At 41.9% G+C, this 20358-nt stretch overlaps 1 protein-coding gene across 1 annotated transcript; it reads left to right on the top strand.

The window, feature by feature from the left end:
• Positions 1-12254: 12254 nt before the first annotated feature.
• On the top strand, positions 12255-17577 carry cnr1 (cannabinoid receptor 1). Its single transcript, XM_036582369.1, has 2 exons — positions 12255-12525; positions 13720-17577. The coding sequence occupies exon 2, from the start codon at positions 13770-13772 to the stop codon at positions 15183-15185; it is 1416 nt and encodes a 471-aa protein (XP_036438262.1). The 5' UTR covers positions 12255-12525; positions 13720-13769; the 3' UTR covers positions 15186-17577.
• Positions 17578-20358: the final 2781 nt, after the last annotated feature.

The following is a 20358-nucleotide window of genomic DNA, read 5'->3' as shown; positions in this document are numbered from 1 at the left end:
ACAATTGTGTACAACTGCTGTACTAAAAATAAAATTGAAATACAATAAAAGCACTTTTAGAAATGTTCTTGCTCACCAACAAAGACGAAAATCCAGTTAGCTTCTGGTTTTATAAGTCATACATTTCCATCAAAATATGTTCCATCAATATTATTGAAGAAAAAACATGCATACATCAACTGAAGGACCCGGAGGTGGGAAAAAGTCACTAAGTTGCAAGTAACAAGCAAGTCTCAAGTCAAGATAGTCGAGTCTCAATTCAAGTCCCGAGTCAGTACAGGCGAGTCAAGTCCCAAGTCAAGAAAGTCGAGTCTCGATTCAAGTCCCGAGTCAGTACAGGCAAGTCCCAATAGTCCTAATCTTTGAATCCTAAACATCGCTTGTTTTCAGCTTATGGAGGTGAACTTGAGCTCTAACGCTTCTCTTGTCTTCTGAAATAAAATAAACCAAGCACAAACACAGTAACAGATGTTTGATGATGTAAACTGTTTATATGGCAGGAAACAAATCCATTCACATGAAAAATAATCAACTGTATAGAGTTCTGTCTGCAGTCAGACGCCTCTTGAGTCTTTCCGAGTCAGAGTCCGAGTCATTGGTGGCAGCAGGCCAGGGCTAGCATGGTCTTTGCAAACACTGCATTTGTGACTGGAGTCTGACTCAAGTCCAAGTCGTATGACTCGAGTCCACACCTGGAAGGACCTCCAAAACATTGCACTTTATTGCTACTGCATTTCAAGCATTTATATTTAAACCTTTCTATCAAAACGTCTTTAAGATTATTCAATAGAATATGTCTGAATGTTTGACTGCTACTGTAATAGTGGCGCTGCGAGAGCGGCTTACTCACCCAATGTGAAAAATTAGCACTCTGGGGCTGAGGCATTCAAGCCAACACGCTGTGTGATGGCTCATCACGCTCTGTTATGATTGTGCTAATCTATAACTATTCAAAACAAAGCTCTGTTCTTTTTACTTCCCTTCAAAAGAGAAATATTCTCACAAATAGCACCATGAAGAAGCCCAGTGTTTTAAGTTTGTTTACATTTGGTCTGTGATTTTTCTTCTTTTTCCAAAGACTGAAGAAAAAAGTCTTTTTGCCTTCAAGGTTTGGTCAGGGTGTTTTATCTGTGGAGAGAAACGCTCTCAGATCTCAGCCCCTAGAATGGTGTATGAAGAGGAGAAATGCGGTTAAGGAATATTAGCAGTGTTCCAGGCCTGAAATCAGACACCTGTGGGGGGGCCTGAGGATTGATAGGCTGCTTAGTGCTTCATTACAGACCGTGCACGGTGGAGGCCGAGCAGAGAACGATGAGGAGGGAGGCCTTCGCTACTAAGCGGCTCAATAGAATTTCATCTCAGTGCCTCGGAACATGATAGCATTTGTCTGAGTCTACTGTCTGGGTTCTACAATAAGGGATCAGCGATAAGAGCCGGACGCGTCTCCCTTTCAGTTAACCCTGGTCAAAAGAGTTCTCCGAGTGCGTGGGAGATTAATCCATAGCCCTGCTGTGGTTTCGCTGTTTGTCCAGACTGTTTCACCTTTTATTAGTTGCCTACCAGGACCTGGAGAGTCTCACACTGGACCGCTGCCGGAGGTTAGCTTCCAACCTGCACTGCCCATGGTGCGGCCCACGCAGTCTGGACATTTGCTGTGAGATTTCAGGAGTTTAACAATGTTTCTATTCAGGAGTTAACACTGAAAGGCCAGTGAGGACACATTGCTGTGGACTAGCATGGCCTGGACTGTATTAACCCTTTTTTCACAGTAGCCAGTTTCTGCCTACAGTAACATTGTTTAAATATACCATCAACGGAAGCGTATGATCCACAAAATGAGAGGTAAACTGGACTTTTGTCGTCATACGTGAACAAACAAGAATTTTTAATTTTTCAAAAATTAGGCTCCTTTAGCTCCACCCAGTGCTTCTAATGCCATTTGCAAGAATCCACCACAACTGAATCAAAACAACCAATCAGAGCCAGGAGAAGTGTCTGACAGGGTGTCAATCACTGCTCGTGCACACGCTGCGGGCAGCCCCTTCCCCACCGTCTCTACCTGCGCATGCTCTCACTCGGTCAAGCTCAAAATTACGTGAATGTGCTAGTATGTTACCCATGTAAATAAGCTTACGGTCCTCTCAGGACGTTTTATCACAAAGTTAGACTATTTAATGCTAAATAAACAGGTAACAAATTGAGGATCAAGGCCCAATCCCATTTCACCCCTTGTCTCTACCACTTAGCCCTACACCTTAGTTTTGCATGTTCACGCCTAGGGGTGGGGGGATTTTTGTTGAGATAGAGGAGTAGGGCGAAGTGTTAGGTCTACATAGATGCATTCAGAGATGCATGAGTGTTATGAGAAACAAAGAAAAACCAGCAAGATGGCTGCGCGAGCGACCAAAGAGACCCACAAATGTGAGAATTTCTCTGTTAAAGTTATGATAACTAGTGTATTATCTTAGTTTAATGTCGGTTTAATGGATTGTGATCATTTTCTTCATAACAAGCATAAAAATCGCTAATAGTATGCTAATGTCTCAGTAGCTAGCTAGCTAACTTTCCCATTCCACCTTAAATAGTCCAGCAGTACTGACGCCTAAAGTGCCAGAATGTAATTGTTGCTCTATTTAAGGTGGAACGGGAAAATTTGAAGGAGAAGCTGGTGAATAGCTGACTTCAGCTTCATATCATTGAAGAATTAGGAGTGGGCAATAATAAATAATTGCCCCCCCCCTTAAAAGGCATATGAATGCCCTGAATTTAACGAAAGCCCAACAGCGAGGTTGCTGAACTTTACCCTCCTCTGCTGTCACTGCAGACTGGCAGGGTCACCTACAGAGCAGCACTAGTAGCCTGTTAATGATGTTCTTTTTTATTTGAGGGTCCCATTTTATAGGGGAAGATTTCAACCACTACCCCTGTAACTCAGCTGTAACTCAGGGCCAAGGTAACACTCGAGAACAAGGGGTCAGAGTAAAAATAAGAAATGGGATTGGGTCCAAGTTTCTAGCTAAACTATAGCTGGAAGTCCACTCTCTTCTCAACCCTGCCTACTGCGGCTTTAAAGTGAGTGTTTTTTAATTGAGGCACTTTTTCAAAACTTCTGTATTATTAAATGGTTAAGATGTAAACAAAATCATGAAATGCTCCATCAGAATAGTTTACAGTGGTGGTGATGGGAGTTTAATGAGTCTAAAAACTCGCTCACAGAAAGCTATTGTATGAAACGGTTCTGAATATGAGACAATGTTTTACTTTAGTTTTGAGGAGGTTTTGGCCTAAAATGTACTTTTTTAAAAATCCATTCATAGCAGAAAAGTACACACAGGGTGTTCTGAGGTAAAATAGTCCCCAGACAAAGTGTATTTTTCTAGATTTACCACTATTTTACAATCATTAACATTACATACACAAACTCAGAAGAAACATGTAATCACTTTGTATAGTAAGTTACTAACATGAAAGCAGAAAAGATGTTGTGGTGAAGTTCTGAAGATTAGCACTTTAAAGGAGCCCAATGTTTCAAGTTAATTTGGATTTTGTGAATGATTTTCTGTTCTCTTTTCAAGAACTGAAGAAAAATCAGTACATCGTTTTAACATAATGCTTCTAGAAGGTCAGAACTAGTACAGTGTACAGTGGACAGACACTGGACAAACCTTATTTGAAAGAATGAGTTGCTGTACAACAGAAACCAGGTTTACCGGAAGCTCCTAAGATGAGACAGACAGAAAATGTTCAAACTGTTCAAAATGTTCAAACTCGAGCATAGTGTGGTTTTGTAATCTGTGAAAATACTGATATCCTAACTAATAGCACCATTAAGGAGCCCAGAGTTTCAAGTTTGTGTGGATTTTATGACTGACTTTTGTCATAAAAAGCAAAGCAACCGAAAAGCGTTCAAACTCAGACGTTTTATATCCAGTGAAAAATAGTAATATTCTCTGATTTTTTGTTCTTTTTTTCCAAAGATTGAAGTAAAGAACAGCATGTCTTTGTAGCTTGTATGGTTTGATCAGGGCCTTTTATCTTCTTCTAGTGAAAGATGGCCTCAGACTTTAGTAGTGTAGTGAATCCTAGACTGTGTATGAAAGGGAAAATTGTGAGTAACTAGAGTTATAGGACTGAAATCAGCCACTGGTTGGTTCCTGAGGACTGATTGCACCCAGAGAAAACCCATGCAGACACGGGGAGAACCCTGGTCGCCCGGCTGGGGAATCAAACCCAGGCCAACAGTATTTCAGTAAAGTTTAATTTTGTAAGTTACCTGTATTTTGTTGAGTTATTTTTACTTCATCAACCCAACAACCCAACTGCAGTATGATTGATTTTACCCAGAATGCACAATTAAAAAACAAGATTTCTGTTTTTGCAAATGAACTCATATAGAAACATTGAGTTTGATGCACTGGTGCATTCGTGGACTCCAGAGGGTTAAATATTATTGTTTTATTGAAAGCTCATGTTGCTGTACAATCATGAACTGTGTTCTATATGGAAGGTATTTCATAAAGCACTATTTCTTTAGTTAGCTAGGTTACTCAAGCCAAAAGTGAGGCCTTCCCCAAGATTAGAGAGGAGTCAATCCTAACTTTAGGCTCAAGTTATCCAGTTTACTGAGAATGCCTGCTTTGTCAAATATCCTTCTGGCTAGTTGGAAGTTCCTGGTTGGAGATTTAGCGAAGCAGCTGAAAAACAACTCCAGGCTGGAGTAGTTATGGAACTTTGAGCTGACGACACTCGGTTCCAGAGCTGTTCCCTTTCCACATGTTCTTCAGTCTGGTTGTGGGGGACGGCGGACGAGGCCAGACGGCTGCTGAGCAGCTCCTTCTCCTGCTCCTAGCCCACGAGTCGTGCTCGGAGCGCTTGGATCCTCCGCAGAACAAGCTGTACCACCAGAGAGGCCCAGATGGCAGGGTGCTGGACGTGCGTCACACTGCGCCATCTGATTGGCAAAGCCAGCGCACAGTCACAGAAAACAATCGCACTTGCGCGCGATCGCATCTCATGGAGCTCGTGTCGGACTCTCTCTCTCCGAGTCCGAATGGCAGGCCTCAGCAGCTGGGTTAAATATCACGCATGGGTGGAGCTCCCTCACCGGAGGATGAGCAGGATGTCGACTGTTATTCCGCGAGACTGAAATAGCCCGGGCGCAGCTCTTTGTTTACTGCGGGCCTGTTGATTAGCGTTGGCTATTTTGCTCCCCTTTTTTGAACAGTGGGCTGTCTATATTAATCAATACTTCCCTGCTGTCACTCCTGAAGGCAGACAAGCGGATTGCGACTTTTGGTGTTATTCTAATCCGACCCGCAGGGCGACAAAAGTCGTATGGTGTGACTCGTTGACATTCATATCTTCGCAGCAGGAAGAGAGAGAGAGAGAGAGAGAGAGAGAGAGAGAGAGAGAGAGAGAGAGAGAGAAATACAGATAGAGAGATAGAAGAGAAAAGAGATAGAGAATGAGAGCGACAGAAAAAAGAGTGAGAAAGGTAGAGACACAGAAAGAAGAGAAAGAAGAGAGAGAGGGAGAAAAAAATAAGGTGAAGTAGAAGAAAACGAAAAGAAAAAGAGTGAGAAGTGAGAAGAAGAGAGAGATAGACAGAGAGAGAGAAGAGACAGACACAGATAGAAAGATAGAAGAAAAAGAGATAATGAGAAAGAAAAAAGAATGAGAAAGACAGAAAAAAGAGTGAGAAAGAAGAGAGAGAGGGAGAAAAAAGTAAGGTGAAGTAGAAGAAAATGAAAAGAAAAAGAGTGAGAAAGAAGAGAGAGAGAGAGAAAGAGAGAGAAGAGAGACACACAGATAGAAAGATAGAAAGAAAACAAGAATGAGAGAGAAAGAAAAAGGAGATTGAGAAAGAAGACAGAGAAAGAAAGAGAATAGAGACAGAGATAAAGATAGAAGAAAAAAGAATGAGAGAGAAACAAAAAGAGTAAGAAAGAAGAGCGAGATAGAGAGACAGAAAGAAGAGAGAGAGGGAGAAGTAAGAAGTAGAAGAAAAGAAAGCAAGAGAAGAAAAGAGAGACAGAGACAAAGAAAAGAGACAGATACAGAGAGAAAAAAGAGAATGATCGAAAAAGAGAAGAGAGTAAGAAAGAAGAGAAAGAGGGGAGAAAAGGAAGAAGAAATAGCAGAGAGGGATGAAGTGCAAATAGAGACAGGTGGAGAGAGAAAAAAGAGAATCAGACAGAAAGAGAAGAGTCATACAGAGACAAAAAGAGTGAGGAAGGAGAGAGGGAGACAGGGAGGGGGAAGAAAAGTAAGAAGAAGAAGAAAAGAGAGAAAATGAGAGAAAGAGAAGAGAGTCATGTACAGACAAAAAGAGAGTGAGTAAGAGTGACAGAGGAGGAAGAAAAGGAAGAAGAAGAGAAATTCAGAGAAGGAGAAGATGAAGAAGAAGAAGACAGTAAGAGATGGGTGGAAAAAAGGATGAAAGAGAAAGAGAAGAGTCATACAGAAACAAAAAGACTGAGAAGGAAGAGAGAAGATAAGAGACAGAAAAAGTGAGGCATAAAGAGAGAGAGAAAAAAGAGAGAAAAAGAAAGGGAGAGACATACAAAGGGGGAGAATTAGATGCAGTGGAAGGGAGAGAGACAGACAGAAATAAAGAGAGAAAGAGGAAGATGTTAGGGAGACACAGTCAGAATGAGAAGAGAGAGCGAGACAGAAAGAAAGAAAGAAGAAGAGAGACATGGAGACAGATAGAGAAAGAGAGAAAATCAAATAGAGATAGTGAGGCAGTGAAAGAGAAAGAGAGACATACAGAGACAAAAAGAAAGCGAAAGAGAAGGAGGGAGAGAGAAAACGAAGAAGAAAAAGAAAGAGAGAAAGACAAAAAGAGTGAGAAGAGGAAGACAGAGAAGGAGCAGAGCGATACAGAACGAGATAAAGAAAGAAAAGAAGGCAAAATAGATGCAGTGATAGAGAGAGAAAGAGTGAAAGATACAGATAACGAAAGACAGGGAGAAAGGGAAGACCAGAGAGAAGGTGAGAGGTACAGAGACAGAAAGAGAAAAAAGAGAAATAGAAGTGGAGAGAGAGAGAGAGAGAGAGACAGTGAGAGAGAGACATCCATGCCTAATGTGGGTAAGCGAGCAGCCGCCTACGGCCTGTTAAAACGTCATTTAGAGCAGCAGAGTGATGAGAAGGAGCTGGAACTGTAGGCTGGAGGCAGCGGCCAGCTCACAACTGAGCCCTCCCTGTCCAGTAACAGGGTCATATTCAAGCTACTGTCCAACTATTGCCTTTGTCCAGATGCCCAGTTTTTTGTTTTGTTTCCTCTTGAAGAAATAAACACAATAGTGGTGACATCAGTCTTACACCAATCGGCCACTTTATTAAGTACACCTCCTTGTTTCTGCACTTATTGTCCATTTTATCAGCTACACTTGCCAAATACGTGCACGTTATAGTGTTTATGGATGTTGGATCATTCTCAGCACTGCAGTGACACTGACATGGTGGTGGTGGTGTGTTAGTCTGTTGTGCTGGTAAGAGTGGATCAGATACAGCAGTGCTGGAGTTTTTAAACACTGTGTCCACTCACTGTCCACTCTATTTGACCCACCTACTTGTAGATGTAAAGTCAGAGACAGTAGCTCATCTGCTGCTGCACAGTTTGTGTTGGTCATCCTCTAGTCCTTCATCAGTGGTCACAGAATGCTGCCCACAGGGTTCTGTTGGCTGGATATTTTTGGTTGGTGGACTATTCTCAGTCCAGCAGTGACACTGAGGTGTTTAAAAACTCCAGCAGCACTGCTGTGTCTGATCCACTCAGACCAGCGCAACACACACTAACACACCACCACCATATCAGTCTTACTGCAGTGCTGAGAATGATCCACCACCTAAATAATACAGCACACAGCTGTCCTCTACATTTTCTTATTAATTGAATAAAAAATAAAATACACTCTTAAAAAAGATGGTTCTTCAAAGGTTCTTAAGTAAAGACAGTGGTTCTATATACAACCATAAACACTTAGAGAACACAAATGGTTCTTTGCATGGTGAAACTGTTCTTCAGATTGATGGAGAATGTGTTGTATATGGAACCTTTTTGAAAATGGTTCTATAAAACACGAAAAAGCGTTCTTGTATTGTTGAACAGAACCCTTTTTGGTGCTATATAGAACCATTTACTACACACTCTCAATCAATCTGAGGAACCATTTCACCGTGCAAAGAACCATTTAAGCATGCAAAGGGTCCTTTGAGTGTTCATGGTTCTACAAGAACCATTGTCTTTACTAAAGAACCTTTGAAGAACCATCTTTTTAATGAGTGTAATACAAAATAAACACTGAGAAACAGTTTTGACACATAGTCGGTTATGATAAAGAGAAAAGAAAATCAATCAAATCAAGAACTTCAAATCTCCCCCAACAAAGCCATATGTGCATGTACGTCTAGCCATGGGGGCTGGAGCAGGTGGGGAGCGAGCAGAGGGCAGGCATATATGTCAGCTACACACCATCAGTCATCTGACCCAACCTGAATAAACTCATATTACTAACAGCAGAGCAAACAGAAAACTATCAACAACAAACCTGCAACAAAACATCAAAACGGCCATTCAAATTGTTAATTTTCCAGACATTTCTGAGGAGATGAGATATGTGATAATCTACTTGCACAAGGAAGGAGAAAGTCAAAAGAAAATAAGTGGAAAAACAGGAGTTTTTAAGTTCAAAACATGTTTAAAAGAAAATAGAAAAGAAAACGGAACTCTTAGCAACCACCTGGAATACCTGATAGACCACCAAAACTGTCCCCCTCAGATAAACAGCACTTAAAGCTTTAACCTTTGAGAGAAAATCAAGCTCCACTTTTGCTTCAGATCTGAAAACATCTACAAGTGTTTCTCCATCCTTCCACTGAGAGAAGACACTCAATGCTAAGAGTCTGAAAGGATGCATAGACGTCAAGAAGACATTACTGTGAAAAAACCTTATAAATCAAACAAAGAAGCTGTTTGCATTCTCAGAACAATGGACTGACCATCCCTGAGTCCAGACCTCAACCTCACTTCAACCTCAAGTGTTTGGGATTATTTGGATCGTGAGAAGCACAAAATGCAACCAACTTCTAAGACTGAACTTTGGAGGTGTGGAAAAATAGCCCTGCAGATTTCTCTGAAAAACTGAAAGCGAGTCTCCTGAAAAGAACAGAAGCTGTAATATATGAAAAATACTCTTCTGCAGCTGCATTTCTTTAGATAAAATCTGCCTTTGTTTACTGCTAGCAGTGATTCTGTGCACTAATCTGAATACTGTCCTGCAGACAGTGTGATAGTATCTGTGAGAAAATAGCCAGAACGGCACTAATCGCCAGCACAATATGGAGCAGAGCATTGGTCGCAATGCTGTTGAATATAAGGGAGCTTCTTTTGTGAGCACTGTGCAGCTGGCTCTTTTGTGCTTCATCTCAGCGTTGGCTTAGGGGGGGTGGAGGTGACGGGGGGGCTTCGGTCCAGATTTTCATTTGTTTAACCCTTTGCTATGGAGTCTGCCTGCTCCTGTTCACTCCATCCCGAGTTCAGTAGTTCTTGTACTGTTAGGAGCAGCTCTTCAGAGAGACGTTATGAACTTGAACTAGTTTCTAATCTCTGTACTTTTATAATAACCAGCACACTTATCTAATAGAAGTGGCTGGAGTGACCTAAGACCTGTGTTTAAGTAAAGGACTTGTTATTTTAATACAGTAGAGACTTAAGTAGAAGTAAAAGTATTTGCGATATTAATTAGAATTTCAATGCACTTTTTTTTTTTTTCCCCAGTTTTTCAATATTGTACTGTCTGCTATTGCTGGTGTATTCCAACCCATTAGTGCTCCAGTATCAACAAACCTTTTGTCATTCCCAGCGTCATATTTCGACACTACAATAAATAGATTCACACATTTAGAAAGCAGCAAAATTGTGGTAGCGATAATGCACACCTGCAGTTCAATTAAACATTGCCTTACCAATGTTTGTTCAGAAACATATTTACAGTTTTTTAATGAGTGTTGAATTCCATTGTGGTGAAAAAAAAAGCTGTACTAAGCTATATCTCCTGTGTAATGTCTACATTTTACATCTTGTTTATGACAGCTAGTTATCAGCTAACTGGCTCACCAGCCCCATTAGCTCTCTACTGCACAATGTTGCCTCAGGGCAACAAACGCATTTTCCTCACATGTATCAGGATGTGATACATATTTATTCACAATGAAAGGATTAACAGTGAAGGGAGGAGTTTGACTCAACAAATGAGAAGCATTTTCTTGGTCACACTGTGTTCTGGTGAGCATTTAAATCCTTTCTAAACTACACAGTTTCTCTCAGAAAATACATTTTTCACAATTTTTCTTCCATCCAAACATATGATTCACACTTTTTAGTGTTAGTTTATTTTTTAAATGTTTAGAATTATAGAAGTATACATTTATATAGAAGTATACATTTTTGTTATTACTAGAAATTGCTTAAATATGTTTGTTGCCTAGAAGCAACGTTGTGAGACAGCAGGATTGATGCAGCAATTAGCAAGTGAAGTCACTCATTTAACCACTCAAAAGAACTGCAAATGTCCTTCATTTTTCATTCAAATGTAGTTTTTATTTCAAATTATTCTTGTGTTTTTATTTTCTTATCTTATGTGTTAAGTATTTAATAAATATAAGTGTTAGTGGACAGATGCCCATTCCAGGCAATTCCGTCATGTAGCAGTCACTAGCATCATCACTTCTATTTTAAAAAAAGAAATTTAATTCTGATAACTTGTTTGATTCTTTGTAAACTATTAATTGTGGCTAATAAGTGACTGGTTTGCAAGAAATCGAAACATTACATGGTTACATTTTTCATTCCAAATAATTAGATTGAATTCTGTCTACCAGATGACATCATTTATTTCCACTGTTGCACAATGTTGCCTCAGGGCAGCGTACTCCACACAGATTACTTCAAAAAATGATTTCAATCATTAGATCCATTTTATGCAAGAAAACTGGTTCATACATTACTCTTACAAAGTGTGCAATACAACATTGAAACAATAATGATGTTAAAGTGCATTCCAGCACTCACTGAGCATTTATCGGATTCACCAGCCTTGTTTCTACACTCACCGTTTTATCAGCTCCATTTACCATTTAAGTGCACTTTGTAGTTCTACAGTTACAGACTGTAGTCCATCTGTTTCTCTGCATACTTTTTTTCACCCTGTTCTTCAATGGTCAGGACACCCACAGGACCACCACAGAGCAGGTACTATTTGGGTGGTGGATCATTCTCAGCACTGCAGTAACACTGACGTGGTGGTGGTGTGTTAGTGTGTGTTGCGCTGGTCTGAGTGGATCAGACACAGCGGTGCTGCTGGAGTTTTTAAACGCTGTGTCCACTCACGGTCCACTCTATTAGACACTCCTACCTTGTCGGTTCACCATGTAGATGTAAAGTCAGAGACGATAGCTCATCTGCTGCTGCACAGTTTGTGTTGGTCATCCTCTAGTCCTTCATCAGTGTTCACAGGACGCTGCCCACAGGACACTGTTGGCTGGATATTTTTGGTTGGTGGACTGTTCTCAGTCCAGCAGTGACACTGAGGTGTTTAAAAACTCCAGCAGCACTGCTGTGTCTGATCCACTCAGACCAGCGCAACACACACTAACACACCACCACCACGTCAGTGTTACTGCAGTGCTGAGAATGATCCACCACCCAAATAGTACCTGCTCTGTGAGGGTCCATGGGGGTCCTTAACCACTGAAGAACAGGGTAAAAGGGGGCTAACAAAGTATGCAGAGAAACAGATGGACTACAGTCTGTAACTGTAGAACTACAAAGTGCACCTATATAGTAAGTGGAGCTGATAATGACAATGAGTGTAGAATCAAGGAGGTTGACTGGTGTGTATAATAGCTTGTTTTTGGGTCTGAAATGAACATTAATTAGTAACTAAACGTTTCTGAATGAAATCTTTCTTAATAAAGAGTAAAATCCCTTCCTCACAAATAAAAGTGAACAGAACGTTAGCACGTCGTTTAGAACGCATCAGTGCGCTCGGTTTTATTTCTATGCACTTGTTTTTTTCCGCTCGTACTCTGAGAAGCCCCGCCTCCTGTCCGTGGGATTGGCTGGGAGTGCCTCGGCGGACCGCTTCTGAGTCTGAAACACTAGCCAATCGTGGCGCAGGAGGGCGGGGCTTTGCGAGAGAGCGAGAGGAAAAAAAGCAGCGCAGCCCATTCCCACACACGGAGCGCGTACCTGAGTGTCATTCCGAGCAAGAAAGCAGAGCCTAGCAGAGTCCCCCATCACTCTGTACAGACCACCCTGCGCTCACACCTAACACAGTGATAAGAAGAAGCCGGAGTAATTAGTACAATGTAAACGCGTTGCTTTGCTTGTGTTCATCGATCCGTTTTTGGCCCCCTTACCCCCCCCCCCAAAAAAAAGACAAAAAGAAAAAATATTACTTTTGCTGGATTCGTGCACGCGCCTGGAGAGCTCTCAACACCTGCGAGAACTATGTGAAGGTAACTGAAAGACTTCAGCCTTTGTGCTTCTCTAAATGTACTGTGTGCGTGTCTTGCGTTTGGTGATGACTGTTGTTTATTTATTTATTTATTTATTTACTGATGCATTCTGCTTCGGCTAAGTGGATATAAACATTTTGTGGAACTTTTAAATGGACATTTGACTTCCATACATTCAGTTTCCGTGATTTGCTTGCTTTATTTATTATTTGTTTGTTTATTTCTTTATTTATTTTTCCATCAGCCGCCTCTGTGTCCAGCGTATTCTTGTTTTTCTTCTGATCCTACTTGTTTTCGTCCTTTTCTTCATCATATTCTTGCATCTTGTTGTTGTTGGTATTATTATTATTAGTAGTATTGTTGTGAATCATTTTCCTGAGGTTATTGATTTGTTTATGCATTTATATTTACATTTGTCTGGATCAAAAAATGAATGCAAACCCTAAAATCTACAGGGAAAAATGTTGTTTTTGATTTTTTTAAGGTCTTGGTTTGCCTGAAACAACATATTCAGACAGGTTGTAAAATTCAGCTCTTTTAGCGAAGGGGTTGGGGAGGTTTGTATGAGATCCATTTGTGTGACATCCGTGGCCCTAATCAACAGTTAATATGATCAAATTAACGACAGGTAATTGTCTAAAGTAATTCACTGTTAACGTGTAAAATGTCACTTAAAGCCACTGAAACCCGCTTGGCCTGATAAACCAACGCTGGTGACTCAAGGCGTATGTCTGCTGTCTCATTACTCAACAAGCTGCATCTCATTTTCCTGGCTAACAGCTGGTTAACAGAGTCCCAAGTGTGTGGACCCCTCCTCTGATGGCCCCCCGCTAAAGAGGTTGCCCTTGATTGTTTCATTTTATGCTTAATTTGACATTTAATCATCTTCAATGTATCAGCGGGCCACATACCAAGCACCATTTCCTTCAAAGTTAATCTTGTCTAGTACTGCAAGAGTACTGGAAAGCGTGGGGTATAAATGTTTCTTGCATGTCTTGGTTCCTAATCATGAAAACAGCATGCATTCAAGGTTCAGTTGGTTCCATTGTTCACTCCGTGATGCGTTTTTCTTTCTTAATTTTTTTTATCAAACCCTCCTGAGGCTTTGTAATTATGCTCACAGTTTGATTAGGAGATCCCATTATACCACCCTAATTCATTGTCTAAAACATTCTCTCCATCTCATCCCAATAGATTTTGTGTGACACACCATCGGCCACAGCGTTCCCCTCTCAGAGGCAGACATGAAGTCTGTTCTGGATGGCGTGGCGGACACCACCTTCAGGACCATCACCTCGGGGCTCCAATACCTTGGGTCTAACGATGCCAGCTACGATGACCCCACTATCGATGCTGACTTTGTTAAGGGCGGATACTCGTTTCAGAAGCCTCCGTCTGCCTTTCGCAGCAACTCTTTCCCAGATAAAGTCGGTCCGAATGAGGAACTCATCCTCAAATCGATTCCGTTCTACCCCACCAATGGCACGGATCTGTTTGGGAACCGGACCCTGGTGGAGGAGGGGGACAACGTGCAGTGCGGTGAGAACTTCATGGACATGGAATGCTTCATGATACTGACCCCGAGCCAGCAGCTGGCCGTGGCGGTCATGTCTCTGACACTAGGCACCTTCACGGTGCTGGAAAACCTGGTGGTGCTATGTGTGATCCTGCAGTCCCGTACCCTGCGCTGCAGACCCTCCTACCACTTCATCGGCAGCCTGGCCGTGGCCGATCTGCTGGGCAGTGTGATCTTTGTCTACAGCTTCTTGGACTTTCACATCTTCCATCGCAAAGACAGTCCCAATATATTTCTCTTTAAGCTTGGAGGCGTCACAGCGTCCTTTACCGCTTCCGTTGGGAGTCTCTTCCTCACGGCCATCGATCGATATATCTCGATTCATCGGCCGCTGGCCTACAGGCGCATTGTGACGCGTACCAAGGCAGTGATTGCCTTCTGCATGATGTGGGCCATCTCCATCATCATCGCAGTGATCCCCCTGCTTGGCTGGAACTGCAGGCGCCTAAACACGGTGTGCTCAGATATCTTTCCACTAATTGACGAGAACTACCTGATGTTCTGGATCGGCGTGACCAGCATCCTTTTGATCTTTATCATCTACGCCTACATGTACATCCTGTGGAAGGCCCACCACCATGCTGTGCGGATGCTCAGTCGAACCTCGCAGAAAAGCCTGGTGGTCTACTCCGCGGACGGCACCAAGGTCCAGACCACCCGGCCCGAGCAAGCCCGAATGGATATCCGCCTCGCCAAGACGCTGGTCCTTATCCTGGTGGTCCTGGTGATCTGTTGGGGTCCTGTGCTGGCCATCATGGTCTATGACCTCTTCTGGAAGATGGATGATGATATCAAGACGGTGTTCGCCTTCTGCAGCATGCTCTGCTTGTTCAACTCCACGGTGAACCCCATCATCTACGCGCTGCGGAGTAAGGACCTGCGCCGGGCCTTCCTGGCCGCCTGCCAGGGCTGCAGGAGCAGCAGCAACACGCAGCAGCTGGACAACAGCTTGGAGTCGGACTGCCAGAACCGCAACCTGCAGATCCATGCCAACCGGGCGGCCGAGAGCTGCGTCAAGACCACTGTGAAAATAGCCAAAGTGACCATGTCCGTCTCCACCGACACCTCTGCCGAAGCCGTCTGACGGACCCAGGCAGCCTGGCTGCCCCGGTCATGGAACAAAAGGGGAAGGAATGATGAAGCCATGTGCTAAGCTTGCCGTGAGAGTGCGTCCAGTCATTTTTCAAATTCAACTGTGACTCAACTGTGTCCAAAAAGGGAATCGGATGTTTGAATGCTATGATGGACGAGAGGGTCCAGACCTGTCAGATGATGGGTACTAAAGTGCCAAAACGGTTCTCTGAAGTGAGGGCATCTTTCTCATCCATGGCATCAGTACTTGTGCTGGGATTCTTACTGTGTTCTTTGTGCCATTCTTATCAGTCATATCAACTGAAAATGTGTGGATGTTGTGAATGCTCTCATGAACGCTTATTCTATTTTTATACTTTGAAATCAGGTTTTTGAACAATTATACCTTCTCTCATGGGGAAAAGGGGCTATTGATCTTTTTAGTATGAAAAGTATGTATGTCGATTTGTAAATACGTGGTATTACACTGTACCATATACTATTCCATGCGGTCGTGCTCAAAGACAAGTGACTGTCTGGATCTTCTGTGCAAATGTTAGTAATGGTAGTGAATAATCAAGCACTGAACAATAGGGAACATTAATGTTATCCTCCAGAAAAACAACATGAAAAGTGTGAGTATTGACTTTGATATTGTTAATAATTGTGTTAAGTCTCAATTTCTGTGGTGTTGTTCTGAGCTCTTCTTCGAAGACTAGAGATATCCTAGCATTTGGCTTTGGGTCTCCTCACTCCTTTCTGACTGTTTTGGAGATTTTGCAAATGTACGGACTGTTCAGTAAGTTCAATAATTGTTTGGTTACTCTGCACAAACAATGCGATGGATGTGCCAGGCCATTGGACACAGGTCAAGCATAGTCCTGGATGAAGATAACGGCAATCTGCTGTTGAAAATACCCCAGAACTAGGCTTGATCTGTGTCTGGTAAACCGGTCACATAGATTACGTTGCACATCGAAAGAAGCACATGGCCTGCAGGACGGAAACGTCCTCTAGTTTTGAAACAGCCGAAGTGTAAATATTGCTATTCAGTAATCACAATCTTAAACTGTGATGTGATGTTCTTCTCCATCTTGTACTGGTGTGGTCAGTTCCTACTGTTACTGTCCTGAATGATTAGCATTTCTTATAATGCTGAAGGTTTGCATTCGGACTAGTCTGACCGGTCCATGAAAAGATAAAACACGCAATGTCTAGTGGGAGCTTGAGCTGCTTCTTTGGGTGAGGAAACTCAAAAGAATATGAAATCGCCTACTGACTAAGAATAAAATGTAATGCAATTGTACAATGTTTTGTGTATTGCGGTACAAATAGTGATGAAACTGATCCAAAACTGTTACGAATACGTTTTTTACCTCTGTTTCAGCAATGGCTAACAGCAAAACTTTGTTCATGTTGTGCTAAAATCAAAAAACTGTGGTGTGCTGGCTACACCTTTCTGAGATAAACGTATTAAAGTCAGTTCAACACTTCGGGCTGGTTTCTTATACCAATATTAAGCCGAGTCCTGGGGAAAAAAAAGGAATTTTCAGCCTAGAACGCACACAGTCATTACAATTTTGTGCAGACGAGGCTTAATACGTCTATGAGACCAGCCTGTTGCAAAACTGCATAAAAGAACTTCTTGAATATGTGTGGAATTGTGTTCGTGGTTCGTAGAATAACATATTGTATGTTTGCTTTTCTTAAGAAATGGACGACTCCCCAAAGCAGGGCTATCTGGGGTCAAATGGAATGGGTGTGGTTCACCTGTAAGGACTGCAGTCCTGTAGTTGCAGGTTAAGCCTAGTTATGGACTCTCCTAACGATGATACATTGAATAGCTTCTTTTTCCAAGCTTAACCCACAAAACAGTCTGCTAAGCTTTGTCTTTTCCTCTCTCTAAACGCTTTTGATTGGGTCGTGTGAACGAGTTGCACTGTGCATATCTACATTGTGGGCTGGTTTTGTAGACACATACGTAAGCCTAGTCTCAGTCAACAGGTGGATTCTCTCTTGAAAAACCTTAGACTAGGACTAGGCTTCTGTGGATGGAAAGCAGCCCTCTATTTTCTGTAAATCTGGATTTCAATGTGTTTAGTTCAGATTCTGAAGGAGTTCGACGCAGGAGATCTTTTTCAATAGTTAGTATTAGCTGAAGTTTGCCGTGATCTTAAACCTCGCTGTTTCCTCTCTGCCAGCAGTTGTAGCTGCTCATTCTGCTGTTGTTGTGCGTGGAGTGAAGACTAAAACACCACAAAACTGTCAAGTGGCTTCTGTCCCAAGGTGGCACATGACTCGATCGTCTGAAAATATTAAAGCTGAAATCAGTGGCGGCTTGTACTTTCTGTATCGCAGTGTAGTCTGTTCTAAGCTTTTGAATAAAGTCACAACTGACTATCAGACTTTACGTGGATTCCTTTATGCTGCATGATTATGTAGTCCAAGGTACAGTGTGATGCATAAATTAGCAAAACCTTCACTTCAAGTTGGTGGAGATGGGAGATACTATAAACGAGGGGTGCCCAATCCGGGTCCAGAAGATCTACCACTGCAGAATTTAGCTCCAAACCCAAATCAAAAATGCCTGATTCAGGAAGTGAAGGCCTTCAGAGGCATTTGAATATTAGTGCCAGGTGTGTTGGATCTGAAATCTCCAGGGTGGTAGATCTCCAGGACCAGGATTGAGCACCCCTGTTATAAACTGTTGATTTGTCCCCATCCTGGGACTGCCTTCCACAGTCTTCTGTTCTCCCCGTGAACCCACCACCACAAAGGGCTTGAAAAAGAACCAGATCTGGGTCTGAACAGTCGAATTGAACTTCCTTTCCTATCCACTCCTAGCTTTCCTTGATTTTGCCTGACCCTTAGCCCACGGCCTCTCTAAATGTTCAAGCAGCACTGACTAGTGTGTGGATCCACATGGTTAACAGATCAGGCAAAATCAAAGAAACACGATTTAAAAGGAAGTTTCATTCGTTTTTGGACACAGTCCCCGCTGTTAGGAGTCAAGTCTGCACGGAAGCACTCCTTCCCAACAAGTCTAGGCTCTTGTCTCCATCTTGTGGCCATTAATTGCATAAACATTAAACACAGGGCAAAGCTTACAATGGAGTGAAACAACTATTTAGACAATTTCTGGTAAATAATATACTTCCAGTACATATTTACTTCATTTACATATATAATGCCTTTTGACTTTGTCCTATAATTTTGAACAAAGCGTATGTTAAAAACTAAATTGATAGTGTTCAGACATTATAATAAAAACATATACATGTAAAGGATACACAACACTGAATCAAGTTCTAGATGTTAATGCTGCATAAAATGGCTTCTGGTGTCATTATAACAAAAAATATATTGCCATTGGTTGGCAACAAGTACTGAAGGAAGTGGAGGTGGAGGAGGAGGTTCCTAAAGTTCTCAGGAACAATATTAATAAACAACATATGTATGGAAAAAGATACAGAGCCACAGCAAAGACCTTAGATATGCCTGTCAGTAAAATTGGCTCAATTAATATGCAAGTGGAAAGTTCATGGAACCATCATTAGTCATCCCTGGACAGGTGTGCCTTAAAAGATTTCATCATGCACTCTCAGATTAATGATAAGGAAGGTAAGAGAAGCCAGCAGTCACTTGAAAAAGAGTTGCAGGATGAACTAAATGCAGCAGAACAACAGGTACACAAAACAAAAAGCAATGAACTGCACCCCAAAACTGCAATCACAATCCTGCACCCAATGCAGAACTCCTCTGCTATAAAAAGGAGCATATAAGTGTTTAGACAAATCAGACCTCTTTTGGAACAACTGACTGAGACAACAAAAATAGAATACTTTGGCAATAATTGAGCTCATGTCAAAAAAGGTTGCATGCAAAATCCCAAGCACACACTCATACACCACAGTGAAGTATGAGGGTGGGAGCATCGTGACATGGGCGCTGCTTCTCTGCAAATGGTAGAAGAGGCATTACATGTCATTAAAGGTAACATGAATGGAGTGATGTACTGGAACATATTTAAGGAGAATTTAATCTCATCGGCCAAGAAAAATAATCAGTGGACGACAAGACAAGTTCAAACATACAGCCAAAATATCTCAAAATCTTGGTTTCCTAAAACAAAAGGTGTTTGTGTGGTCTAGCCAATCTCTTGACTTGAATCCCACTGATAATTTACAGAAAATTTCCATCAGACTATCAGAGGGACCGTCGTAACCTTTCGGAATTGAAGACGGTCTGCCAAGATGAATGGAGCAACATTGAACCACAATGCTGCAAAAAGGTAATTTCTTGTTACTGTAAATGTCTCGAAGGAGTAACAAAGACGTCACAACAGAACAGAAAATACTAAGATAAATAAATACATCGTATTTACACAACAACCATAGTATATGTTTGATGAATGCAGGCACACTTCCAAAGAATTTTCACTTTATATGGGGGTATGGAGTTAAAGCCACCAAGAGGGTGATTGAAATAATATTAGGTATTAATTCTGTGACTCATAAGCCCAACTGAATTACTTTATGCTTCAGAAAAAGCCTTTGAGAACTATCTGTTCAGTTACTGTCAATTTACAGATGACGCTATAGCAGTTAAAATAAAGGGCTTGATAGTAGCTGAGTTGAATTGGTGTTTCCAAGGCGATCCCATGAGATTAAAGCCCAGTCGCAAAAGGTACTCCAAGTCCAGACTTTGGTGATGTCAACAATGTGCACACCCATAGGGCAAGAAACCTCGAAGGCTCTAGGTTGAAATGTGTGTATTTGCGGCAGACTTGTGCAACAGCTTGTATCATACCGGGCATATCAGTCATATTTGTTTTTTTTATTACTTAATTTACAGTCTAAATTCAGATTACAAGCATAATGCAGCATAATGACAAGTTAAATAAACAAACAACTCCACTCATATCTGAAAACCCTCCTCTTGGCCATGCTGGTCAGATAGCTGTAAACAAATCCTTCCACTTTGATTGGTCCTCACCTGCATTATAAGGAATTTTGGGCCACTGCTGAGTCCGCATCCATGTGGTCCTAGCTGAAGGTCACAGTCAAGGAGCATAGAGGGTGCTCCAAAACACCCCTGTGATCACTAAAATGAGGCATGGGACACCCTACAGCAGTGGCCATCAACCATCCTCCTGGGGATCCACCTTCCTGAAGGTTTCAATTCCA

The sequence above is a fragment of the Colossoma macropomum genome, unplaced genomic scaffold, assembly GCF_904425465.1.
Source record: "Colossoma macropomum unplaced genomic scaffold, Colossoma_macropomum, whole genome shotgun sequence".
Taxonomy (NCBI): Eukaryota; Metazoa; Chordata; class Actinopteri; order Characiformes; family Serrasalmidae; genus Colossoma; species Colossoma macropomum.
The sequence above is the reverse complement of the archived record's forward strand: the minus strand, read 5'-3'. Positions and strand labels throughout refer to the sequence as shown.